This window comes from Chelonoidis abingdonii, chromosome 1, assembly GCF_003597395.2.
Source record: "Chelonoidis abingdonii isolate Lonesome George chromosome 1, CheloAbing_2.0, whole genome shotgun sequence".
Lineage (NCBI taxonomy): Eukaryota > Metazoa > Chordata > Testudines > Testudinidae > Chelonoidis > Chelonoidis abingdonii.
This window is the reverse complement of record NC_133769.1, coordinates 130,576,293-130,600,605: the sequence shown is the minus strand read 5'-3', so window position 1 is coordinate 130,600,605 and position 24,313 is coordinate 130,576,293. Positions and strand designations below refer to the sequence as shown.

At 47.0% G+C, this 24,313-nt stretch overlaps 1 protein-coding gene across 1 annotated transcript in view; it reads left to right on the top strand.

Moving 5' to 3' along the window:
• TTLL12 (tubulin tyrosine ligase like 12) overlaps nt 1–24,313 on the top strand; it is a 67,252-nt gene that overhangs the window by 7,338 nt on the left and 35,601 nt on the right. The window contains exon 2 of the mRNA XM_032762477.2: nt 12,978–13,162. Coding sequence (XP_032618368.1) covers nt 12,978–13,162 — 185 coding nt within the window. The remainder of the gene's footprint in view (nt 1–12,977; nt 13,163–24,313) is intronic.

Genomic DNA, 24,313 nt, shown 5'->3' with positions numbered 1-24,313 from the left:
GTGATGAATGCAGATTACCTTGAAAATATGAATGAGGTGTAAACCAGTCAAGTGTAGCTTTCCTCACTTGGGAGCAAATCACACATCTCAGCCTTGAACATGGCTCTGTCTTCACAAATGTGGAGACTACGAGTCATACTGAAAGGTGAACAATCAGGCTGGGGGGGAAGTTACTGATGGAGTTCCTCTGGGATCCACCTTGGGGCCAGTCTTATTTAACATCTTTATTATCGACAGTGCAAAAAGTGGGATTGTGGTACTAAATTTACAGAGGACATCATTTTGGCAATACCTTCCAACTTTGAGGAGGACTGGTATATCATGCAAAAGCATTTGGATGACCCTGAAAACTGGAGCAATAGAAATGGAATGAAATCTAAGAGTGCAAAGTCATGTACGTAGGGCCTAACAACAAGATTTTTGCTGTAAACTGGGGACTTCTTAGTTGGAAGCAACAGTAGAGGAGAAAATCCTGTGATCAACCAATATGCCCTCGACTATGAGCCACCAATGTGATGTGGCCTTCAAAAAGGCTAATGCAGTCCTAGGATGCTTCAAGTGAGGTATTTCCAGTAGAGACAGGGAAGTGTTAACTCTGTTATATAAGGCAGTGGTCAGACCTCATCTGGAATACTGTGTTCAGCTCTGGTCTCCCATGTTTAAAAAAGATGAATCCAAACTGAACAGGTGCAGAGAAGGGCTAATAAGGTGATGTGTGGAATTGAGAACCTACTTTATGAGAGAAGACTTAAAAATCTTTTTTTTTTTTTTTTTTACCCTAACTAAACAAAGACTGATGGGAGATGCAATTGTTCTGTGTAAATATATCAGAGAGATGCACTTGGGGTGAGAGGAGTTATTTAAGTTAAGGGCTAATACTGGTACAAGAACAAATGGACATAAACTGGCCATCAACAAGTTTAGGCTTGAAATCAGATGATGGTTTCTAACCATCCGAGGAGTGAAGTTCTGGAACAGCCTTCCAAGGAGAGTAGTCGAGGCAAAAAAACCTAAGTGGTTTGAGGGCTGAGCTTGATAAGTTTATGGATGGTAGGATGAGATTGCCTACAACAGCATTTGCCCCATCTGCAACTGCTAATAGCAAATACCTCTGTTGGCCAGAGAGAGGACTCTAGATGGGAAGGGCTCTGAGTTACTGCGGGGAGTACTTTCCAAGGTGTCTGGGTGGGGATTTGCCGACATCCTCAATGTCCAACTGCTCACCATATTTGGGATTGGAAAGGAATTTTCCCCCAGCTCATATTGGCAGAAACTCTGGGATATTCTTTTTCTTTTTTTTTTTTTGCCTTCCTGGCATTGGCCGCTGTCGGAAAACAGGATACTGGGCTAGATGGACCGTTGGCGTGACCTAGTATGGCCATTCTTATGTTCTCTTCAGCATGGGGCACACGTCATTTGCTAGTTTTGACTGGAGTGGTGGATTCTCTGTAACTCTAAATTACAATTTGAGGACTTCCATACCTCACCCAGAGGTTATACATCTATTACAGGAATAAGTGGGTCAAGTTCTGTGGCCTGTGATGTGCAGGAGGTCAAACTAGACAGTCAAGATGGTCTCATAGACTTAAAGGCCAGAAGAGGGATGGGAACTTTTTCAATGCAAAAAGCTTAGATTTTGGGGCAGACTTCGGTGTGCAAGGGTTGGCTTCTGTGGCAACATCTATTGCCAGAGAATCTCAGTTACATGGGGCCTCAACTATGCAAGAACCTATCGTTTTTATGTCACTTAATGTACCCTGGGGATATTTTCCTTTTGGATATTTAAGAAACAAAATAGAACATCAACAGCTTCTGTTAATTGTAGAGCGAAAAGCAGATGTAAAATTAACTGTAAGTGGGTTGGGTAAGCAGTGAAGGTGATAGCGAGTGATGAGGGATAATATTGAAGCAGGGAAATGGATAGATTCCTTAACTGTTCGCTTCCAGACATCTTAATATCTTGTCATTTAAAAAAAAAAAAGTGTAAAGTTGTTTTGGGTGTTGGCTGGTTTCTTTCTTAATTCACAATGAGTTTACGCTGTGTGAGTTTATTGAACTGCGGAGTAAGCTAATGAGCAGATCAGGAAAACTGCTGCAGGAGGAACAAAGCTTTAGTTAAGTGTAAAATGTAATCCTTTCTGAGGGCTTGGCTACATTAGAAATTTCAAAGCGCTACCCCGGCAGCGCTGTGGGAGCGCTGCCGCGGCAGCACTTTGAAGCATGAGTGTAGTCAGAGCCGTAGCGGTGGGAGAGAGCTCTCCCAGCGCTGCTTGTAAACCACATCCCTTACGAGTGTAGAGTGCAGCGCTGGGAGCCGTGCTTCCAGCGCTGCCGCCCTGATTACGCTGACACTTTACAGCGCTGCATCTTGCGCCGCTCAGGGGGGTGTTTTTTCACACCCCTGAGCGCGAAAGTTGCAGCGCTGTAAAGTGCCAATGTAGCCAAGCCCTGAGTTACCAGGTAACCGTGAACTACAAAATATTGACCTATAGATGCCAATTTGTGTGTATGTTGGGAGTTTCTCTCCTTGTATTAATACTGGTTAAACAAGGTTACAACCTCTTGCTAAACAACTGTATCTTCCACTGCAATCCAAACTACAACAGTGATTATCAGCATGAAAGGGAAACGGAAATTACTAGCTCTCTGGTCCTGGGGAACATGTAACAGCAAATGTATTCCTAATTTAAAATTTAACGTCAGTAATATTGCTTTAAAAATTCGTGATCTTTACTCCAATAGTATATATGTAATTCTAGCCAACACATAACTAATACCCTATCCCTCAACCCTACCTGAAGCAGAGTTCTGAGCCCATAGAGGGGAAGTGCCGGAGACTCCATGAAATCTACGAGGGATTTTGCTGTTGCTATTGATTTTGCATGGATGGTGCTCAGATACTCTGGTGACAGGCTATAATATAAAACCCTTGGATATTTTTCCATCTTCGTCTTCGCATCTTTCCACCATAGCAGCCCACCCACTATTCCTGTTCCTGTAAACTTGATGTACATTCTAGGGCAGGGGTGGGCAAACTATGGCCCGCAGGCCACATCTGGCCTGCAAGACTGTCCTGCCTGGCCCCTGAGTTCCTGGCCTGCGAGGTTCGCCCCTGGCCCCTCCTCTGCTGTCTCCCCTCCCCGCACAGCCTCAGCTTGCTTGCTCTGCTGCCAGTGCAATGCCCTGAGCAGCAAGGCTGTGAGCTCCTGGGGCAACTGAGCTGCAGAGCCTGGCCTGACTGGTCTCTGTGCTGCATGGTGGCAGCAGCAGTGGCATGGCCCGTCTCCAGCACCGCCAGCCACTGGCGCTCCAGGCAGCGCAGTAAGGGGGCCTGGGGCAGGGGGGGTTGGATAGAGGGCCGAGAGTTCGGGGTGGTGGTCGGGGGTGGGGGTGTGGATAGGAGTCAAGGGGGCAAAATAGGGGGTTGAATTGGGACAGGGTTCTGGCGGGGCAGTCAGGAAGGAAGGGGGGTTGGATGGGGCGGCAGGGGGCAGTCAGGGGCAAGGGTTCCTGGGGGAGTCAGGACAGGGAGCGATATGTGTATGTGGATAGGGCAGGGGGCCTGTCGGGGGAACAGGGAGGATTGGATGGCGAAGGAGTCCCAGGGCAGGAGGGAGGGGCAGATAAGAGGTGTGGGCCGGGCCACGACCCTGTACCCTAACTGGCCCTCAGGCCAAAAAGTTTGCCCACCCCTGTTCTAGGGTAACCTGCTGTAGCAAGTCTGGTTCCTGACTAGTTTTGCTTCACAGGTGCTTAGTTGGTTTTCCCCAGTTCTCCTGCTAGAAGGATTAATAGAAATAATTACCTTGAAGCAACACTGGTTTGTGAGGTGTAAAGAAAAACTCATTGCTTAAGGGGACTTCACTCAGGTAGGAAACTGTCAGTGCTTAGAATTAGTGAGACTTTTGGGGCTTGGTATTATTCCCAGACTTGACATGTTAAACCAATAATTCTTCAGTTTTTTCCACATATATATTTTTTCTCAATCAGATTAGCTTTGTGCAAGTAATTCTAATGCCTTCTTAAACAATGTGGGGAGAACTAGTGATCTGTCTGATCAGTGTGTACCTAACTGGCTTACAGAAGTAGCAGCTTTTGTACTAAGGGCTTGGCTACACTCACACTTTACACCGCTGCAACTTTCGCGCTCAGGGGTGTGAAAGAACACCCCCCTGAGCGCTGCAAGATACAGCGCTGTAAAGCCTCAGTGTAATCAGTGCGGCAGCACTGGGAGCGCGGCTCCCAGCGCTGCACACTGCACCCGTAAAGGATGTGGTTTACGTGCAGCGCTGGGAGAGCTCTCTCCCAGCGCTGCCGCTCTGACCACGCTCACACTTCAAAGCGCTGCCATGGCAGCGCTTTGAAATTCCAAGTGTAGCCATACCCTGAGTCTCTCAGATTTGAAATCTCTTGTTTTCCTTTTTAAAAGTGTATGTTTGCCTTGGAAACTATAAAAGCAGATCTATTTGAGACGTTTCATGGTTGTGCAACAGACGTACAAGTTCACATCAGTTAGGATCTCAGAAGACTTATCTCATAAGCTATGTAATTAGTCTAGACCAGGGGTCGGCAACCTTTCAGAAGTGGTGTGCCGAGTCTTAAGGTTTCGCATGCCAGTAACACATTTTAACATTTTTAGAAGGTCTCTTTCTATAAGTCTATAATATAGAACTAAACTGCTGTTGTATGTAAAGTAAATAAGGTTTTTAAAATGTTTAAGAAGCTTCATTTAAAACTAAATTAAAATGCAGAGCCCCCCAGACCAGTGGCCAGGACCCGGGCAGTGTGAGTGCCACTGAAAATGAGCTCGCATGTCGCCTTTGGCACCTGTGCCATAGGTTGTCTACTCCTGGTCTAGACTCTAGATCATGATCCTGCAGCTGTGATAGGAAGGATTGAAAACAAACCCCAGAGAATCTCTGACCATAGTAATAGAGGTAAGTGCATAGAAATTAACTAGCAGCACTCCATGAAATCATTCTGAATGCCCAAGGGTGAGTAAACATGCATTTCACCAAGTTAGCCTACAATGTAAAATGCATTTTTCTTAATAATATAACTTGTAAAAAGAAGCCAAGCTGAAAACTTTCTTACCACTTGAGAGCTGACTGTAAAGGCAGATTTCCTCTTGGACTAAATCAGGGCCCCTGTGGTGCATCAACACCATCAAGAGCCTAGGGAACAAATTGCATTAATTGGTCTTGTATCCTATACCCAGACAGGTTAGGGCAGAGGTTCTCAAACTTGGAGTTATTACATGGGGGGGTCGCAAGTTGTCAGCCTCTACCCCAAACCCCACTTTTCCTCCAGCATTTATAATAGGTTAAATATATTTTAAAAGTGTTTAATTTATAAGGGGGGGTTACACTCAGAGGTTTGCTATGTGAAAGGGGTCACCAGTACAGAAGTTTGTGAACCACTGGGTTAGGGCTAGGTTCATGGCAGATTTAAATCTGTTGGATTTAATGGAGTTAAATCACAAGTGAATTTGGCCCTGTATTTTCAGCTTCTAAAAAGAGTTTTGTGACATGGGACAAAGGGACAGAACTACTAATGACTGTGAAACAAAAACTTCCTGTCTATGGCCATGTCCACACTACAAACTTTGGTCAACTTCATCTTAAAGCCACAGCAGTTAATGTATCGCTTGTGTGCGCGCACACTTGGCTCCCTGCGTCGGCGTTGTGCATACTCCTCAGGAGTGTTTGCATCGATGCACAGTGCAGTGCACCATGGGTAGATAGCCCAATATCCAATATACCATTTTACGATGCATTGTCTTTTGGGAAGTTCTGGCAATGCATGGTGGGACAAACGGGTAGCGCAGTGGTGACTGGGAGCCAGGGGTCAACTTCTAAGCATGCAACTGCTTCCATCCCATACTGTCACTTTATATTCCATAACTTTTTTGCACTTTAAAAAAAAAAAAATCCGATGAACATATGCAGTCCTCCTCGTTGGCCACCATCTCTGATAGAAGCATGGATTGTGCATGGCTCTGCACTATTCTCATAGGCATTTCAAAAGCACAGGATGCACAATCCTACTGTATTTGCTTTGTTCCACACTGATTTGATTCTTCTTGGCTCAGCAAGAACCAATTCAAGATGTTTGGTGGAGTTCATGGAGCAACTGCTGATGGTGGAGTGCTGCTTCTGGGCCCAAGAAATGGGCACTGACTGGAGAGATCACATCGTACTGCAGGCTTGGGATGACAACCAGTAGCTGCAGAACTTTCAGATGTGCCAGGTCACATTCCTGGAGCTGTGTGCCGAGCTCTCCCCAGCCTTCCAGTGCAGGGACACCAGAATGAGAGATGCACTGACAGTGGAGAAGTGAGTGGCAATTGCACTGTGGAAACTTGCAATGCCAGATTGCTACCAGTCAGTGGGAAATGATTTTGAAGTTGAAAAATCCACTGTGGGGGACCGTTATCATGGAGGTGTGCAGGGCCATTAATCGTCTCCCTCTGTCCAGGCAATATGGAGGCTGGAGTGGATGGATTTGCAACAGTGGGGTTCTGCACTGTGGTGAGGCAATAGATGGCATGTGTCTCTCTATTTTGGCCCCAGACAACCTTGCACAAAGTACATCAACGAAGGGGCTACTTTTCTGTGGTTAAGGAGGCATTGATGGATTCCTGGGGACATTTCACTGACATCAATGTGGGCTGGTAAGGAAAGATATGTGACATTGCCTCTTTAAGAACACGAGCCTGTTCAGAAAGCTTCAAGCAGGGGCTTTCTTTCCCAGCTAGCAGATTATCTTTGGTGATGTTGAAATGCCAATAGTGATCATGGGGGACGCAGCCTTCCCGTGGCTTGTGAAGCCATGCGCTGGCCACCTTGACAGCACTAAGGAAAGATTCAACTACCAGCTCAGCAGGTGCAGAATGACAGTTGAATGTGCTTTTGGTAGACTGGAGGGATGCTGACATATATTTACTCACAAGATTAGATCTCAGTGTGAAAAAAAATTCCAGTGGTTGTAGTCCCCTGCTGTGTCCTGCATAATATCTGTGAAGCAAAGGAGGAAAAATTGCTGGCAGTGTGGATGGCAGAGGTGGAGCAGGTGTCTGAGTTTGAACAGGTTGATGCAAGGGCTATTAGAAAAGCTCAACACAGATCTATGTTGGCCAAGGAGGCTTTGAAAGAGTACTTTAACAGTGAACCACAGTAAAGCATTGTGCTGTGGGTCCTGGCTGCTTTGGGTCCTGTTAAGAGTTATGTGGTGCTTGGTGTACATCTGGGAATATAACACTGTCCATGCACCTATTAATTTTGCGGTGTTTGCTGTACACTTATTATTACACTGTCACTGATTTGTATGAGTTGTTACATTGTAACAAGTGTTCTTTCAGAACTGCTAGGCACTCTGCAGCATATTTTGTAAACTAATAAAGAATTTTTATTTTTAAAAGAATAGAATTTTATTCAGTAACTGACATACCCAGGGTACAGTCTGGACTGTAGAACAGCTGTGTCTCAGCTGTCTAATCTGGGGTGCCTCTTACACTGCTTTGTGGTGAGACCCTGTGTATGGGCAGACCAGAAGTGACAGCTATGTCTACACTACGTGATTATTCCGATTTTACATAAACTGTTTTTGTAAAACAGATTGTATAAAGTCGAGTGCACGCGGCCACACTAAGCACATTAATTCGGCGGTGTACGTCCATGTACAGAGGCTAGCGTCGATTTCCGGAGCGTTGCACTGTGGGTAGCTATCCCGTAGCTATCCCATAGTTCCCGCAGTCTTCCTCACGCATTGGAATTCTGGGTTGAGATCCCAATGCAAAAACAGTGTCACAAGTGAAAGCAACGGCAGACAATCATTTTGTGCCCTTTTTCCCTGGATTGCCTTGGCAGACGCCATAGCATGGCAACCATGGAGCCTGTTTTGCCTTGTCACTGTCACAGTATGTCTACTGGATGCTGCTGACAGATCTGGTACCGCAGTGCTACACAGCAGCGTTCAATTGCCTTTGCAAGGTAGCAGAGATGGTTACCATCTCTATTGCACCATTTGCCATTGTAAATTGGCAATGAGGTGATGGTTATCAATTGTTTTGTACCATTTGCTGCTGTCATGGGTGCCCCTGGCTGGCCTCGCTGAGGTCGGCCGGGGGCGCATGGACAAAAATGGGAATAACTCCCTGGGTCATTCCCTTCTTTATGTTTTGTCTAAAACTAGAGTTAGTCCTACCTAGAATATGGGGCAAGTGTACTAGAGAACCAGAGAGCACAGCTACTCCATGTCAGAGCCCCAGAGATCCCGCAGAAATGATGAGCTGCATGCCATTCTAGAGGGTGCCCCTGCAACAACCCCACCTGTTGCTTCCCTCCTCCTCCAACCATCCTGGGCTACCGTGGCAGTGTCCCCTCATTTGTGTGATGAAGTAATAAAGAATGCAGGAGTAAGAAACACTGAGTTTTTAGTGAGATAAAATAAGAGGGAGGCAGCCTCCAGCTGCTATGATAGTCCAGGCAGTACAGAATCTTTTCTTTAGACATGAAAGGAGGGGGCTGATAGAGCTCAGCCTTCAGTTGCTATGATGAGGACGGTTAGCAGCCATTCTGTACCATCTGCCAGGAATGACCAGGAGTCATTCCCATTTTTACCCAGGCACCCCCGGCTGACCTCACTGAGCCGCCAGGAGCACTACGGGCTGTGATTACCAATGGCAGGACGTACAATGTGACTGCTAATCCACCAGGAAGGGGATGCTTGGTGTTCAGCGCTGCAGCACCCCGTCTACAGGCAGCATGCAGTGGACATGGGGTGACTGAAAAAAGGCAGAAATGTTTTTTCCCCTTTTTGGGGGCGGGAAGGGTGTAAATTGACAAATATACCTGAACACCCGGACATGTTTTTGACCTCAGGCATTGGAGCTCAGCCAAGAATGCAAATGCTTTTGGAGACTGCGGACTGTGGGATAGCTGGAGTCTTCAGTACCCCTCCCTTCCTCCAATGAGCGTCCATTTGATTCTTTGGCTTTCCGTATCGCTTGTCACCCAGCACTGTGCTGTGACTCTGTCTATCATAGCCTGGAGATTTTTTCAATGCTTGTATTGTGCTTCTGTAACGGAGCTCTGATAGAGCAGATTTTCCCATACAGCGATCAGATCCAGTATCTCCGTATGGTCCGTGCTGGAGCTCTTTTTGGATTTGGGACTGCATCGCCACCCGTGCTGATCAATGTTACCACATGGGCAAACAGGAAATGAAATTCAAAAGTTCGCGGGGCTTTCCTGTCTACCTGGCCAGTGCATCCGAGTTCAGATCGTCTTTCCAGAGGGTCACAATGGTGCATTGTGGGATCCCCCTGAGCAATACCGTCGATTTGCGGCCACACTACTCTAATCCGACATGCAATACGGTTTTCAGCGCTCTCCTCTCATCGAGGAGGAGTACAGAAATCGGTTTAAAGAACCCTTTATATCGATATTAAACGGGCCTCGTTGTGTGGATGGGTACAGGGTTAAATAGGTTTAACGCTGCTAAATTTGGTTTAAGCGCATAGTGTAGACCAGGCCACAGCCTCCAGCATGTAAGTTACTCTCAGTTATAGTGTGTGAGTGCTGTAGCCAGCCACTCTTGAAATACACAGGAGAGTGACACTAGCAAACTCCCAGTCCCAGACTTTCCCCAGAAATATACATCTTGTACTGCCCCTTCTCTCCTGGACAATACAAGCTCATATAAAGTCTGTTGTTTTATAATAGAAAATGAGATGCACAAATCCTGTTATCCCAAATGGAGTTTCCCAAACACTTCAGTTCAAACACACTTGTTTAGATCAAACAAGTTTATTACCTATAAAAGGATTGGTTTTAAGTGAATACGAGTAATGAGGCATAAGTCACAATTGGTTACAAGAAAAACAAAACTCAACTAATGCCTAACTTAACAAACTAGAATAAAGCCAACTCACTCACCCCACATGTTTCAGCAACCCTACTAGCTAAACTTCTTTCAGTGAGGATCCCTCCCCCAGTACAGTGCTGCTTCCTTTGTCCTTCAGGTCTCACGGATGCTGTAGGTAGAGAGAAGGGGAGGAATGATTTGGGACATCTGCTCTCCCTTCTTTCCTTTTGTTCAAGAAGCATTTCCAACTGAGGTTCAGGAGATAGTGTCTATGTGGATGAGAACCCCAAGCTGTTTCTTTTTAATATGTAGATTTTTTTTTTATTTTATTTTATTTACCCGTGTCCCTATTCCTGCCAATGCATACCCACTTAAGCATGTTGGCCCATTTGACCTGCTGACACCTGGCTGAGGCATCCGCTTGTCTTTTGTCTCTGAGGAATTGGTTTGGCCACTCCCCAGACTGGGAATATGTCTTAGTAACACCATACAGTGGAATCTGATAACTTATAATGTTGCCCCATGCATTTTCACTGGACAGTATTGACCAGCAAGTTATCAGTTTTCAAATGATACCTCAAAGGCATACTTGTACAAAGATTATCATAATAGTATGCACAGAGTGAATACATGAATACCGACCATCACAGTAATAAAACCAGTGCAAAGAAAAATCTGCAATTTTAAAAGCAAATATATTAAAAACTTAATGGAACAGACTTTAACATGGGGAAAGAACTTTCGTGTCCATTTTGCCTACACATATGCTGACCTGTGAGAGCCATTGTTGCTGTATGTTACGCTGTGATGTTCCTTAATGTTCGCCTGACAGGAGTGGAAGGGGTAGGGATATGAGCCCTGATGCCATGTGGAATATCAAGGGAAGATGTAGGGAGGTGCCGTAATGGAGTTCATCATGGACTGCAAATGGAGCAAGCCCACGATTGTTGAACCTGTAGGTCCAGAAGAGTTTGCAGCATCTGTGTTTGCTGCTGTTGAAGCCCATTTATGTCCTGGTGCATCTCTCTCTTCTTTTCCTGCTGGGACTCCTGGGACTTTTTCCTGTCCACTCTTTCCTTCTCCAGGTTATCTGGAGATTAGGTTCATCCTCCAGGTCCTGTGCTCAGTCTGATGCAGCACTGTCCTGCAGGATCTCATTGAACACATCATCCCGAAGCCTCTTCTTTCTCCTCCTTATCTGACTCAGGCATTCCATGAGTGTGGAGGGGGAAAACCCTCAAGGGCCATGATGGCAGCAGCTGCAGATAAAACACACAGATAAAATGTTGTCAGTGGAAAGCAAAACTTAAGATTCAGAACTCCCTTCCTTGGTTCCCATAAAGTTTTAAACAAGACGTGCTCATTGACACGTCTGCTTCGGTGTGCTTGTGTATGGCACCATGCGCAGCTCCAGCCATGGTGAGTACAGCCCACCAGGGGTGAGGGGAAATGAGGGAATTTCATGGTTGCATGAAACTATGAGTATAGGGCAATAGCACTGAATACTGGCACCATTTTTCACAGGCAGGGGTGATTTTTAGCTGGTGCCTCTCTCCAGAGGGTAAGAAAGGCACAAGAGAGTACAGCTGCTGCTGGCGTCCCAAAGCCACCTGGGCCCATGTGCTGCTAGCTTCTGTACTGCAGTGGTGCCTGCTAAAGTTATCGTGGACTGAAATTATCACGTACAAAAAGTGTCCTGCTGTGGAGGAAGAAATAAGGCAACCCTCCCTAGAAACCTTCAGGGGAACTTTGCAGTGTACTTCCATGAAAATTTCATTAAGATATCCCAAGAGGATTCAAGGAATATAAACAAACTGCTTCCCATGGTGCTCCCCTCCCCTTGTCTGTCTCACTAAGGAATGAAAAACCGATAACTAAGCTATGTCTCTTTGTTGTATCGCTTCCTCTTCTGGTACAAGAAAATTAATGCATGTCGATAGCTGTGTCCTGTTAAGTTGGGATTGCCATCCCTGTAACGGGAAATAAATTTACACACTTATGCAGAGGAAGGAACCTCGGATTGGGCTCGTTCATGCTTGACTAGACTGCAATGGAATCTCAAACAGATCCTGGTTCATGACATAGCAGGACCACCCAATTACATCTTCCCCATCCTCCTCCTTGTGCTCATTGTTCACGCCAGAGGCCTGTGATATGAGCTTCTTGGAGGTATGCAGGGTGGTCTGTGGAGTCTCCACAAAATATGGCATACAGCTCTTTGTAAAAGCCACTAATTTACAGCTCAGCATCAGATTGACTGTTGGCCTCCCTGGCCTTCTGAAACACCTGGTGCAATTCCTTTGCTTTCACATGGCACTGCTGCTCATGCCTGTCATGTGCAGGAGAAAGGGTAATCTGCTCATAGATGTCCATGTTTTTGTGGCTGGTCAGTAGCTGTTTGCACAGCCTCTTCTCCCCATAGACCCAGGAGATCCTGTCTACTCCACGCTGGTGTGCATTGGGAACATGGGGCTGGCATGGTCAGCTGGGCAGTTGCACACAACAATGGAGAGCTGGTAGGTGTGCTAGCCAAGCTGGACAATCGGGGAAAAGGTGAGAGTCTTTAAAGGGGAGTGCAGCCTTCTGGTTTCCATGACCGTTGGGCAGTGGAGTTCACAACTGTGACTGGAGCAGACAGCCCCTGGCATTGTGGGACAGCTGCTAGAGGGAAGTTAAGGTTGACCTAAGTAATGTAGTAAAGTAATGTACCCTGAGGTCAATGCACTGCAAGTACATTGATCATGGCTCAACGCTGCTCAAGGCATGGTGTTACTGTGTCACTGTAATGGGGCCATTACATCAGTGGGAGGCATGAACAACTGTGTTGATGCAAAGCTGCTTACGTTGACCTAACTTTGTAGTAAACTAGGGAATCTTTTTAAACTAAGGAATCTTTTTAATAAACCTCCCCAAAATGAGAGAGGAATAAGTAGTACTGTGGACTGTCCACCTCTTCCTTTCCAAACACAAAATGTTATTGAATCACAGGTCAAACTGGACTAGCCAGAACCTCTAAACCTTGAGCTATGTATGTCAGGTAACTTCAAGATAGATTGTAGTGCTACAACTTCAACTGAATTCTTCTGGTTATATGGTGCTTTCATTCTCAGGTGTTTGATGCTGGTGAGTTTTTTGGAATAATGCAAGTAGAGGAGGTAGTGGAGGAGGAAGAGGAAGAAGACAATAATGAAGAAATTGAAGGCGAATTGAAAAAGAAACCAAATCCTGGAAACGAACTCTGTTACAAAGTTATCGTAACAAACGAGAATGGGCTACAAGCAGCAAATCCCAATAGGTAGGTTCTAGTCTTAGAATTTATGCCAGATCATCTTATTTGAATAACCTGAACTCCTGACTTGATTATGTGTCAATCGTTCTGAAACTTGTTGGTTTAACTGCCTTTCCAAAATGAATCTTTACTGAAAAATTTAGTTGTCTCAGAAAGATGAACTGGCCACATCTTGTAAAATGAGCCTCACAAATGGTGTTTGGTTTATGTGATCCCCTGTATTCATACCTTACACCAAGGGTCGGCAGGCTTTCAGAAGTGGTATGCCAAGTCTTTGTTCAGTCACTCTAATTTTAAGGTTTTGCGTGCCGGTAATACATTTTAACGTTTTTAGAAGGTCTCTCTATAAGTCTATAAACTATTGTTGTATGTAAAATAAACAAGTTTTTTAAAAATATTTAAGAAGCGTCATTTAAAATTAAATGAAAATGCAGATCTTATCAGTTTGGTGCAGTGGTTCTTAACCTGGGGTTCACGCACCTCCTGGGGCAGGGCCGGTGCAAGAATATTTTGCACCCTAGGCGAAACTTCCACCTTGCGCCCCCCCTCCCCCCATCAGTTCATTGAAGGCGAATCCTTATAGACCCAGGGCCAGCCCGTGCCGTGGGCTGCTCCTCAGACCAGGTTCCCCCTCCCTCCTGAACTCTCCTTGTGGGTGCACACCTCTCCCCACCCCAGCAGTCCTGCCCCGAGTCCACTCACTGGCTTTGTGGGCTTGGGCCGCTGCAGCAGCTCGGCAGGAGGAACCACCTTACAGAGGCATCAGAGAGCCAAGCGTCCGCTTGTGGCCCACCGTAACCCAGCCATGGAGGAGCCTGCGTGGTGCAGGGGGGGCAGCAGCCCTGCAAAGGCGGTGGTGCCACAAGTGGGGAGCAGCCATGCCCCTGCCACCCTCCTGTCCAGGCTGCAGCCTGGTGGTGCCCCCCCGGGAGGTGCTGCAGGCTGCAGTGGATGTATATGGGCGCCAGCCCCCATGTGCCCCCCTTGGCTCCCCCCCTCGCCTAGGGTTACCATATTTCAACAATCAAAAAAAGAGGGGAGAGCCCTGCCCCCATCCACTCCCTCCCACTTCCTACCCCCCCCGATTGCCCCCGCCCCAATCCCCTTGCTCCTTGTCCCCTGACTGCCCCACATCCCTGTCCACATCCCTTGGACACATCCCTGCCCCCAGACAGACCCCCGGGATTCCCATGCCCCATCTGACCACTCCCCGCCCCCTGACAGGACCCCCAGAACTCCCGACCCATCCAACCCTGCCCTTGCTCCCTGACTGCTTCCGGGGACTCCCCTTACCATGCCCATGCCGGCCAAATACTGGCTCCACGTGGAAGCAAAACTCCATGTGGAGTGCTGAGGCAGTGGGGGGGGGAGAGCTGCGGGAGGGACAGCAGTGGTGGCGGCTCACACTCCCGGGAGCCGCAGAACCCGAGTGCGGTGAGGGGAGAGCCGGGGGGCGCTCCTGCCACCAGTCTGGGGTCCTGGCTGCCGGCCTGGGGTTCCATTCACTCAGCCGGCAGCAGGCTGAGCGGGGCTGGTGGCCGGGACCCCGGCTGGCAGCCATGTGCCAGGCATAATCGGCACACGTGCCACCTTTTGGCGTGCATGCTGTAGGTTGCTGACCCCTGCCTTACACACTACTTCAATGATATCTGGACAATATATGCCTTGGGAGGTATCCTTTAAAAACTATTAACCCATTAGTCATAACATCACTGTGAAATGTATGTGAGAATGCTATATGTGGAATTATGTATAATCAGAGGATTTCTCCAAAATATCTAACATCTCACACCAGGGTGTGGCCAAATTCAGTGTTGTTCCTCTGTATCAAAGATTGCAGGAAGAAATCGTTGCATTGTACAACTAATCAGTGGGGGCAGGGGAGACAGCATGGTGCCCACACCCAGCAGGGAAAAGCAACTTCATCTTGGGGTGTATTTCAAAGATTTACTGGACTGTGCACAGAGAGGGAACAAATCCTTAAGTTATCCTTCACCCAAGAAAAGCCAGCAACTTGGACTGTGTGAGGATCCTGACTAAGAGCTAGTTAGCTGTTCCTAGAAAAGGAAGATGGTGAGGAAACTATCTCTAACAAAGACTGTAACTTATTAATTTAGGTCTTGGCTATTAAATCGTATTTTTACTCGTTTGTAACCCTTTCTGTCTTAACTCCTTATACTTGGTGTCACTGAAACCTGTGACTTCTTGTTTAATAAGCTTGTCTAACTTTTAATATAAACTAATTCAGTATTGTGATTGAAACAAGTGTTTGTCAAATGCCAATTAAATTAATGAGCTGCAGCGTATTGACTCTTTGAAGGAGCAACAACCTTAGTATCTTCTGGGAACGTACAGTTATGAGGCTGTGCATTGCAGGGAGACATCTCTATGGAGCTCTGGGGCTGGAATTCAGTGACTGTTACTGTTTACCAGTCTTAACCTTTCCTAGGTTGAGTTTGGAGGAATTTTCTAGTGAGAGAGACTGGTGTGGCAGGGAGGTGACACACAGTTCACTCTTGGGCCTGGTCTATACTAGCCTGTTATTTTGGAATTAGCCGAGTTATTTCGGAGAAAAAATAGATTCCGTCCACATGACCAAGTGTTTTTTTTCGAATTAAAGGGCTCTTTAATTCGATTTCTGTACTCCACCTCGGCAAGTAGAGTAGCACTTAAATCAAGATCTCAATCCCAAGTTAAAGGTATTGTGGATGTAATTTGATGTTGTTGACCTCCGGGAGCTATCCCAGGATGCTCCCTTGTGACCGCTCTGGTCAACACTCTCAACTCCAATGCACTAACCAGATGGGCAGGAGAAGCCCCGAGAACTTTCGAATTTCATTTCCTGTTTAGTCACCAACATCACAGGTGACCATCAGCACAGTCCACCATCACAGGTGACCATGCAGAGATCACGTAGTCCCAGATGAGCCCCAGCATGGTCCGAACGGGAGATACTGGATCTCATTGGATGCTGGGGAGATGAGTGCAAAAAGAATGCAAATATCTATGCTAAAGTCTCCAGGGCCATGACGGAGAGAGGCTACTCCAGGGACACAGAGTACTGTCATACAAAAATCAAGGAGCTCATGCAAGCGTACCAAAAAGCCAGGGAGGCAAACGGGTGCTCTGGGTCACAGCCCCATACATTCTGCTTTTACCGTGAGCTCCACGCAATTATGGGGGGTGACACCACCAGTACCCTACCACTGTCCATGGACACTTGCAAGAGGGGAGTTGCACGACACAAGGAGGAAGAGACATTGGAGGACAAAGAGGAGGAGGAGGACAGTGCATAGGCGGCAAGTAAGGAATCCATTTCCCCCCCCTAGCCAAGAACTCAACGCTGGACTCAATAGCCTCCCCTCACTCCCCAGGCGGGCTCCTGTTCCATGACCCTGGAGAAGGAACTTCTGGTGAGGTGAGAGCCTGATCCGAGCCACGCGGGGGGAGGGAACCCAGCCGTCCTGGGTTCTTTGCGTTTAGAGTAAATGGCTTATCCCTGCTATGAGCCTGACCAGAGCCAAGGCGGGGAGGGGAGGACTATGGTTGTTGTGTGCAGTGATCATCCCAGAGAGCCCGCAGGCCCTCCTTTTATATGGCAAACCCACCAGGCATTGCTTGCTGTGGGAAAGGGGGCCCAGCAGTTTGAAAGCATTGAAATGAGTGTAGAAGAAGCAGAACCCCACGTGCCCCTAGGGGCTGCCTGCAAGATTAATTCTGTTCCCCGGCTGTGTGTGATGGCTTATTCATATCAAAGTGCCCCCCTTTGTTCTCTGCAATGTATCTTTTTAAAATACTACCCTCCCTTTTTCTCCTCCTGCAGGTGCAAATGTTTCAACGCGGCCCCATCTGCTCTGTCCCAGAGGCTGGTCCAGATTAGAAGGCGGAAAAAACAACTCGGGACTACATGTTCGCCGAGCTCATGCTGTCCTCCCGCACTGATAGGGCCCAGCTGAATGCGTGGAGGCAAACAATTGCGGAGTCCCGTAAAACATTACAGGAACACGGAGAGAGGAGGGAGGCACGTGATGAGAGCAAGCAGGACGCTATGGTCAAGCTAATGGGGGAGCAAACTGACAAGCTGCGCTGTATGGTGGATCTAATGCGGGAAAGGCGACAAGACCACAGACTGCTGCTGCAGCCCCTGTATAACCACCCTCCCTCTTCCCCAAGTTCCATAGCCTCCTCACCCAGACACCCAAGAACACGAGGGGGGAGGCTACGGGGACCCACACACTCCACCGCCGAGGATTTCCCAAGCAGCAGAAAGCTGGCATATGCAAACTTTTTTTATTTGGTTTCTGGACTTGTCCTTCCCTCCTCCTCCACATCCCAAACCCAACCTCTCCCGTTTACCTTCTAATTTCTCTCAATGCGTTGTGCGTCAAATAGTAAAGAACAGTTTTTAAACAATTCTGACTTTATTTTCCTTTCATATATATAGGGTGTGGGTAACTTCAAGAGAAACAAACACAACTGTCACACCCTGGCCAGTCATGAAACTGGCTTTCAAAGTTTCTCTGATGTGCAGCGCGCCCTGCTGTGCTCTTCTAATCGCCCTGTTGTCTGGCTGTGCAAACTTGGCAGCCAGGTGAGTTGTCACAACCTCCCACCACACCATAAAAGTCTCTCTCTTACTCTCTCAGAGATTGTGGAACACACAACAAGCAGCAATTACAATTGGAATCTTGGTTGCGCTGAGATCTAACCAAGTCAGTAAACTGCACCAGTGCCCTTTCAAATGTCCAAAAGCACGCTCCACCACCATTCTGCACTTGCTCAGCCTATAGTTGAGCTGCTCCTTACTACTGTCAGGGTGCCTGTGTAGGGCTTCATGAGCCATGGCATTAAGGGTTAGGCTGGGTCCCCGAGGATAACTATAGGCATTTCAACATCCCCAACAGTAATTTTCTGGTCTGGGAAGTAAGTCCCTTTCTGCAGCTGTTCAAACAGACCAGAGTTCCTGAAGATACAAGCATCATGTACCTTTCCTGGCCATCTCTCACTGAAGTTGGAGAAACATCCCTTGTGATCCACCAGTGCTTGCAGCACCATGGAAAAGTATCCCTTGCGGTTTATGTACTGGCTGCCACGGTATGCCGGCACCAAGTTGGGGATATGCATTCCGTCTGTCGCCCCGCCGCAGTTAGGGAACCCCAGCACATTAAAGCCATCCACAGTGGTCTGCACATTTCCCAAAGTCGCTACCCTTGATAGCAGCTGCTCAATGATTGCGTTGGCTACTTGCAGCACAGCAGCCCCTACAGTAGATTTGCCCACTCCAAACTGATTCCCGACTGACCGGTAGCTGTTGGGTGTTGCAAGCTTCCACAGTGCTATGGCCACTCACTTCTCAACAATGCGGGCTGCTCTCATTTTGGTGTCTTTGCGCTTCAGGGCAGGGGACAGCAAGTCACAAAGTTCCATGAAAGTGGCCCTATGCATATGAAAGTTTCGCAGCCACTGGGAATCGTCCCAGACCCCCAACACTATGGGATCCCACCAGTCTGTGCTTGTTTCCTGGGCCCAGATTCGGCATTCTGTGGCATGAACCTGGCCCAATGCTACCATGATCTCCCAGTCGCCACATGCTGTGCTTCTAGGAATGTCTGTGTCCATGTCCTTATCAGTGTAGTAATTGCACTGTCATTGCTTCCTCACCCGGTTTTGCAAGTACTGAACATACTGCTGGATAATGCGCGAGGTATTAACAATAGTCAAAACTGCAGCAGAGATCTGAGTGGGCTCCATGTTTGCCGCGCAATGGTGCCTGCATGGGTAATCCTTGAGAAAGGGCATGAATTGAGCTGTTTGGTTCAAGATGGCTGATAAAAGGCAGTAAATGGTTGTCTTGTGTAGCATCCATGGGAGCCCAGGACTGACAGCATGGAAAAAGCAGCGTGAGCAGAGTTTGCGGCGGAAGCTGTGCATCTCTGTTCACGATGGCCAAGAAACGGCAGAAAATGGTTAGATGAAAGAGTAGATAGAAAGAGGAGAGGATATTTGAAGTGGATTCAACATACCAGGAGACAGGCGGTGCATCGTGCTGCACTGTCTGCTGGCAGCGTGGCATCTACCGTAGCTTTCACAGAGGGAGGACCGAGTGACGGCACACACCCAGAAAAACCTGTGAGAATGTTTGTTTGTTTTTGCCCCATCATGTACTGGGAGGTTTGCCGCCCATTGGAATTGTGGATTGAGACTGCAGGAAGTGTGGGATAGCTACCACAGTGCAATGCTCCGCCATGCTAGCCTCGGTACTATGGACGGACTCCGCTGAATTCATGCGCTTTAATGGGACACACAACATCTAATGTATGAACTCGATTCAGGAAATTTGAATAAAATAACTTGGAATTAATTTTGTACTGTAGATGTACCCTTGCTGAGGCAGAGAGGTAGCACTGTGGCCCAAAGCTCTGTGTGTTCCCAACAGTGTTTGTTACAGGTATCACTGTTGTCTGTCTTTAGAACTCAGGAGGATGTGATCAGAAATCAGTGTTTGCAAACTGGGGAGCAGAGACTATTGGATGGTTCATTGGTGGTCTCTATTCAGTTATGCATAGTAGTAGATGGTTGTAACTGATTAGTTACAGTTGCCTTATCAGCTGTTTCATCATTAGAGCCCTGCAAATCCGCGGATATCCATTTTATATCTGTGGACCATTTTTGCAGATTGTGGATCGAATACAGATACAAATTTTGTATCCATGCAAGGTTTTAAACATAGGATCTCAATGGCTGTATTTCCCCCATGCTGACTTACTCTGCAGAAGCAGCAGCAGCCTTTCTCTCCAACTGACCTGATATGGCAATGAAGTCAGGAGAGGTTTCCTAAATCGCTTGGCTGCTTAAAACCTCGTAATAGGAACGGGGGAGGAGGGAGGTTGCTGCCTGTCTTAATCTATCATCTCCCCTTTCTCTGTATGTGGAGGGGAAGAGGAAATGTAGGATCTCTAAGGGCTTGTCTACACTTGCACATTTTGTTGCCCATAACTGGCTTTTGGCAACAAAACAGCGATAGTGTACATACTGTAAGGTCACTTAAAAAAAACCAAAAAAAAACCCCTTGTTTTGACGACACAAAACGTCCACTCCTGCAAGAGACTTTTGTCTTTTCCCCTCAATTGTCAACAAACAGCCAAGTGTTTGTTGTGTGTGTGTTTTTTTGTTTGTTTGTTGTTGTTTTTTTATTGGCCTGCAGAAAGTATGCCACGATTCCCTTGCTACTGCTCTGGTCAGCAGTTTGAACTCCGCTGCCCTGCAGCCAACCCACCCCTTCCCCTTGCAAGCCTCTGGACTTCTAAATCTCATTTCCTGTTTGCTGGCTTCCCAGAGGGGCTTCCCAAGTGAGCATGGCTGACTATCACCCCAAAAGCACTCCCCCACTTGGACCACCGCTGAGTTGTTGGATCTGATCATATATGGGGAGAGGAGTCTGTTCAGTCGCAGCTGCGAGTGACCCATAGGAATCGGGACACATATGGGCAAACTTCTCGAGGCTTGTGGGAAAAGGGCTGTGATCGGGACATGCAGCAGTGCAGAGCGAAAATAAAAGAGCTGAGGCAGGCATATCATAAGGTGCAGGAGCCGAGCCATTGCTCTGGTGGTGCACCTAAGACCTGCTGCTTCTATAAGGAGCTGACTGCTATCTTCGGTGGTGACCCCACCTCCCTTGCCAATTGCCCTGTGGATACCTCGCAGGCTGCTGAAAGAGGGAGTAACCCTGAGGCTGAAATTGCGGATGAAGAAGTCAAGCTGGAAGAGGCTGCGGTGCTCCCAGTGGGGTTGCCCAGTGGGGCATGCAGCCAGAAACTTTCCTCAACTCCAGAAGTGCTCAACAGTAAGCAGATGAGACTTCAGGTAAATTGCTGTGGCTTGTATAGGGAATCGAAAAGTGGGAGGCAGGTAGTGTGTAACTAATCTTCATGGCTAGCAGGGTGTCAATGGACATCAAAACCTGCAGGGAATCCTCCAGAGAGGCTCTGGAAAGTTTCCAAGAGGTACTTGTTAATCCTCTTCCCCAGTTTCCAAGGGATTTCAGCCTTGTTAGGTGCCCCATTGTAGGAAACTAGGGTGACCAGATAATAAGAAAAAAATATCGGGACACGTGGGGGGGGCGGGGCGCCGCCGAAGCAAAAAACAAAACAAAACAAAAAACAGGAGTGCCGCCGAAGCCAAATATCAGGACCAGTGGTATCCCGACAGTACATCCGTCGGGACGCGGGACAAACAGCTGAATATCAGGACAGTCCCAATTTTTATCAGGACGTCTGGTCACCCTATAGGAAACTGTACCATGCTGTTTAACAATCACTGGAGCTGGGACTAAAGCGGCACATAGCTGAGCTGCGTAAAGACCAGGGTGAAAGCTGCAAGCATTCAGCAGCTGAGCCCTGGTTTCCCTAGTCACCTTCATCAGCGAGATGTCAGCCAACAGGTTGGCAGCCTGTGAAAAATTGTGGGATAATTTTATAATGAGTTCTCTGCAAAGCTCCTCTGCAAGCAGAGACCTTTTTGTCCTTACTCACAACCGCCTTCCCTGCCATTCCTGAAACACACACACACACACGCACACTGGCTGTGACAGATAAGAAAAAATCCTAGGTGCAGCAAAGAGGAGATGTTCTGCAAGGTGCTGCAGCGTGATAACAGACAGACCAGGGCACAGAAAGAGTGCTGGGAAGCCAGAAGGCAGAATGCTGTATTTGCTGGGCAAGCGACAAAGCGGATGATAAGTTATGGAGGATCAGACAAAAAAATTCTACACAGATGCAACAGGGAAGCAGCTCCAAAGCAGATGTGTTACTGCCCCTCACTGTGGTTCCTCAAAGCCTCTTGGATGTTAATAACAGCCCTCTCGCCTCCTCTGACAGCTCTAGCATCTGGCTGTTCAAACTGTACAGCCAAGGGCTCTGCCTCAGTGCTCCACACCTGAGCTAACATTCCACCCTTCGATTCACACAGATAATGCAAAGTGCAGCACGCAGCTATGACTACGGGAATATTATCCTTGGTAAGGTCTAGCGTGCCATTTAAACACTTCCAGCAAGTTTTCAAACAGCCAAAGGCACGTTTGACTACCATGCCGTACCTGCTCAGCCTTTTGTTAAACTGCTCCTTGCTGATGTCCAGAAGCAGCCTAAACTTGTCAAGGCAGCCCCCAGCAAAGTGTATATTTACTTCTGTTACTTTAATTGCCTATTCATTTCTTTAAGTAGCCTGTTGTTTGTTTTGGGGCTTTGGAGGGGGGAAGCTTCTGCTTTAGCAAGCCTATACTGGCTTCTTTATGGATGTAATTGCCCATTCGTTTAAATTAAGAAGCCTGTTGCTTTTCTTTAAGTAGCTTTGTCATTGAAGTGTTGGCTTGTTTTTGTCTTCGTGATTGCCAGTGCCTCCGAAATGGGATTGGCTTGGTTTGGGCTTGCTGTGAAAAGGCAGTGCAGGTTTTTTTATCTTGTAGACCTGGGAGCATATGAGCTTCAGACAACTGCTTCTCTCCCTTTTGAGATCCCACTTCCAGAAAAGGTGGAAATACAGCAAGTGTGGCATAATGAGAGGTTTGTATCTTGACAAAGCTTTGCAACTAGGAACATATAACCTAGAAACCCATTTAATGCAGCAACCACACCACCACTTCTGCCTAATGGAAATGAAATCCACTAGCGAGGGATCTCCATTGTACAAGAGAAATTCAGGGCTAAGTTTAGCCCTCACACTTATGCAAATTGTCGTGTGCATCTGTGAAGGCATAATTTGAGCAAGAACTGACCCTTGACCCTTAAGTTGACAGGATAGGCTCCTTTAATGATGCTTACTGGGTGCACAGAAGAAGGACGACTATCAAGTGGCACTGGTTTATATGACTGCATGAGGCATTCACCTTGCGTGGTGCACTCTGCACCGTGCACTCTATGGCTTGTAATATGCAATTTATACCCTATGTACCATGCACCCCATTTATTCAGATTCAGCTAATACCAGTGAAAGTTCACTTTTTTTTTTAAACACAGTTCATCAGCTCAAATTGAAATCGTCACTGCATCACCCCTCTGCACTTCCTTGTTGGTTGCCACCAGAAAAGTTTCCATACTCTGTATTTAAAAAGCCAGTGGTCAATGGAGAAAGAAATTAAGTACTGGTGCATACAGTTTGAAGGGAAATGAAAAAAGCAAATCACTAATTTGGAATACATTCAGATGTCTTTTTGATGAAAAGGGAGATACTGTGGCTGGATATGTTGCATGTGTCACATGTAAAACATTTTGTACTTTTAGTAGCCATAAAATCGGTACTTCAAAATTACTTAAACATAAATGTAGACCAGAATCGGGATCCAGTTTGCTGAAGATATTTACCAAGCAATGTATCACTATCACACGAGACATGAAGACAAGTGTGACTCAGGAATTATTGAAGTTTATAGCAACAGACATAGTACCTTTCGAGGTAGTCAGTGGCAAGGGCTTCCTTACATATTCTCAATGTTTGATTAACATGGATGCCAGATATGGTCAAATGGATGTGTGTGCACATTCCACAACATTAGCCCGGCATGCTGCACTTGTGGCATAAGAAAAAAGAAAACAAATCTCCCCGGAGCTGAAAAACATTCTTGGCACAGTGAGTGAAGGGGTTACCCTCGTTCTCTGGATGGTTACAGAAAGGTTGCCTATTTGGGAGTAACTGTTCATTACATAGTCACAACATGGTGGAGCAGGTGCTTTGACTCTGAGAGTGGGAAACCAAAAACTGCAGAGAACATTCGATCGTCTGTTTTTCAGGTACTCAGAAGATTTGATTTACACAGCCGTACCAATCCAGGGAGTTTTCATTACGGACCGGGGAGCGAACGTGGGGACACTGACTTGGAGTCAGGGAGCGCCTGCCATCGTTCCACATCTAAAGTTAATATTTAATAAATAGAGACTTCTAGCACAGGCTCAAGCAGGCAGATGCATAGTGGAGGAAGGTTATTAAAAGTCCATCACATTTATAAATCTACTTCCACACCTAAATTCTGATCTTTGAAACCCCAGCTAAAATAGCTTTGTGCTTCTTTTGAGTGTAAACTACCAACCGGTTGAAGCGTGTGTGTGACTGGATTAGGACCAGAACATCCACACATTCGTGACCTAATTAGAGTTTGAAACTAGA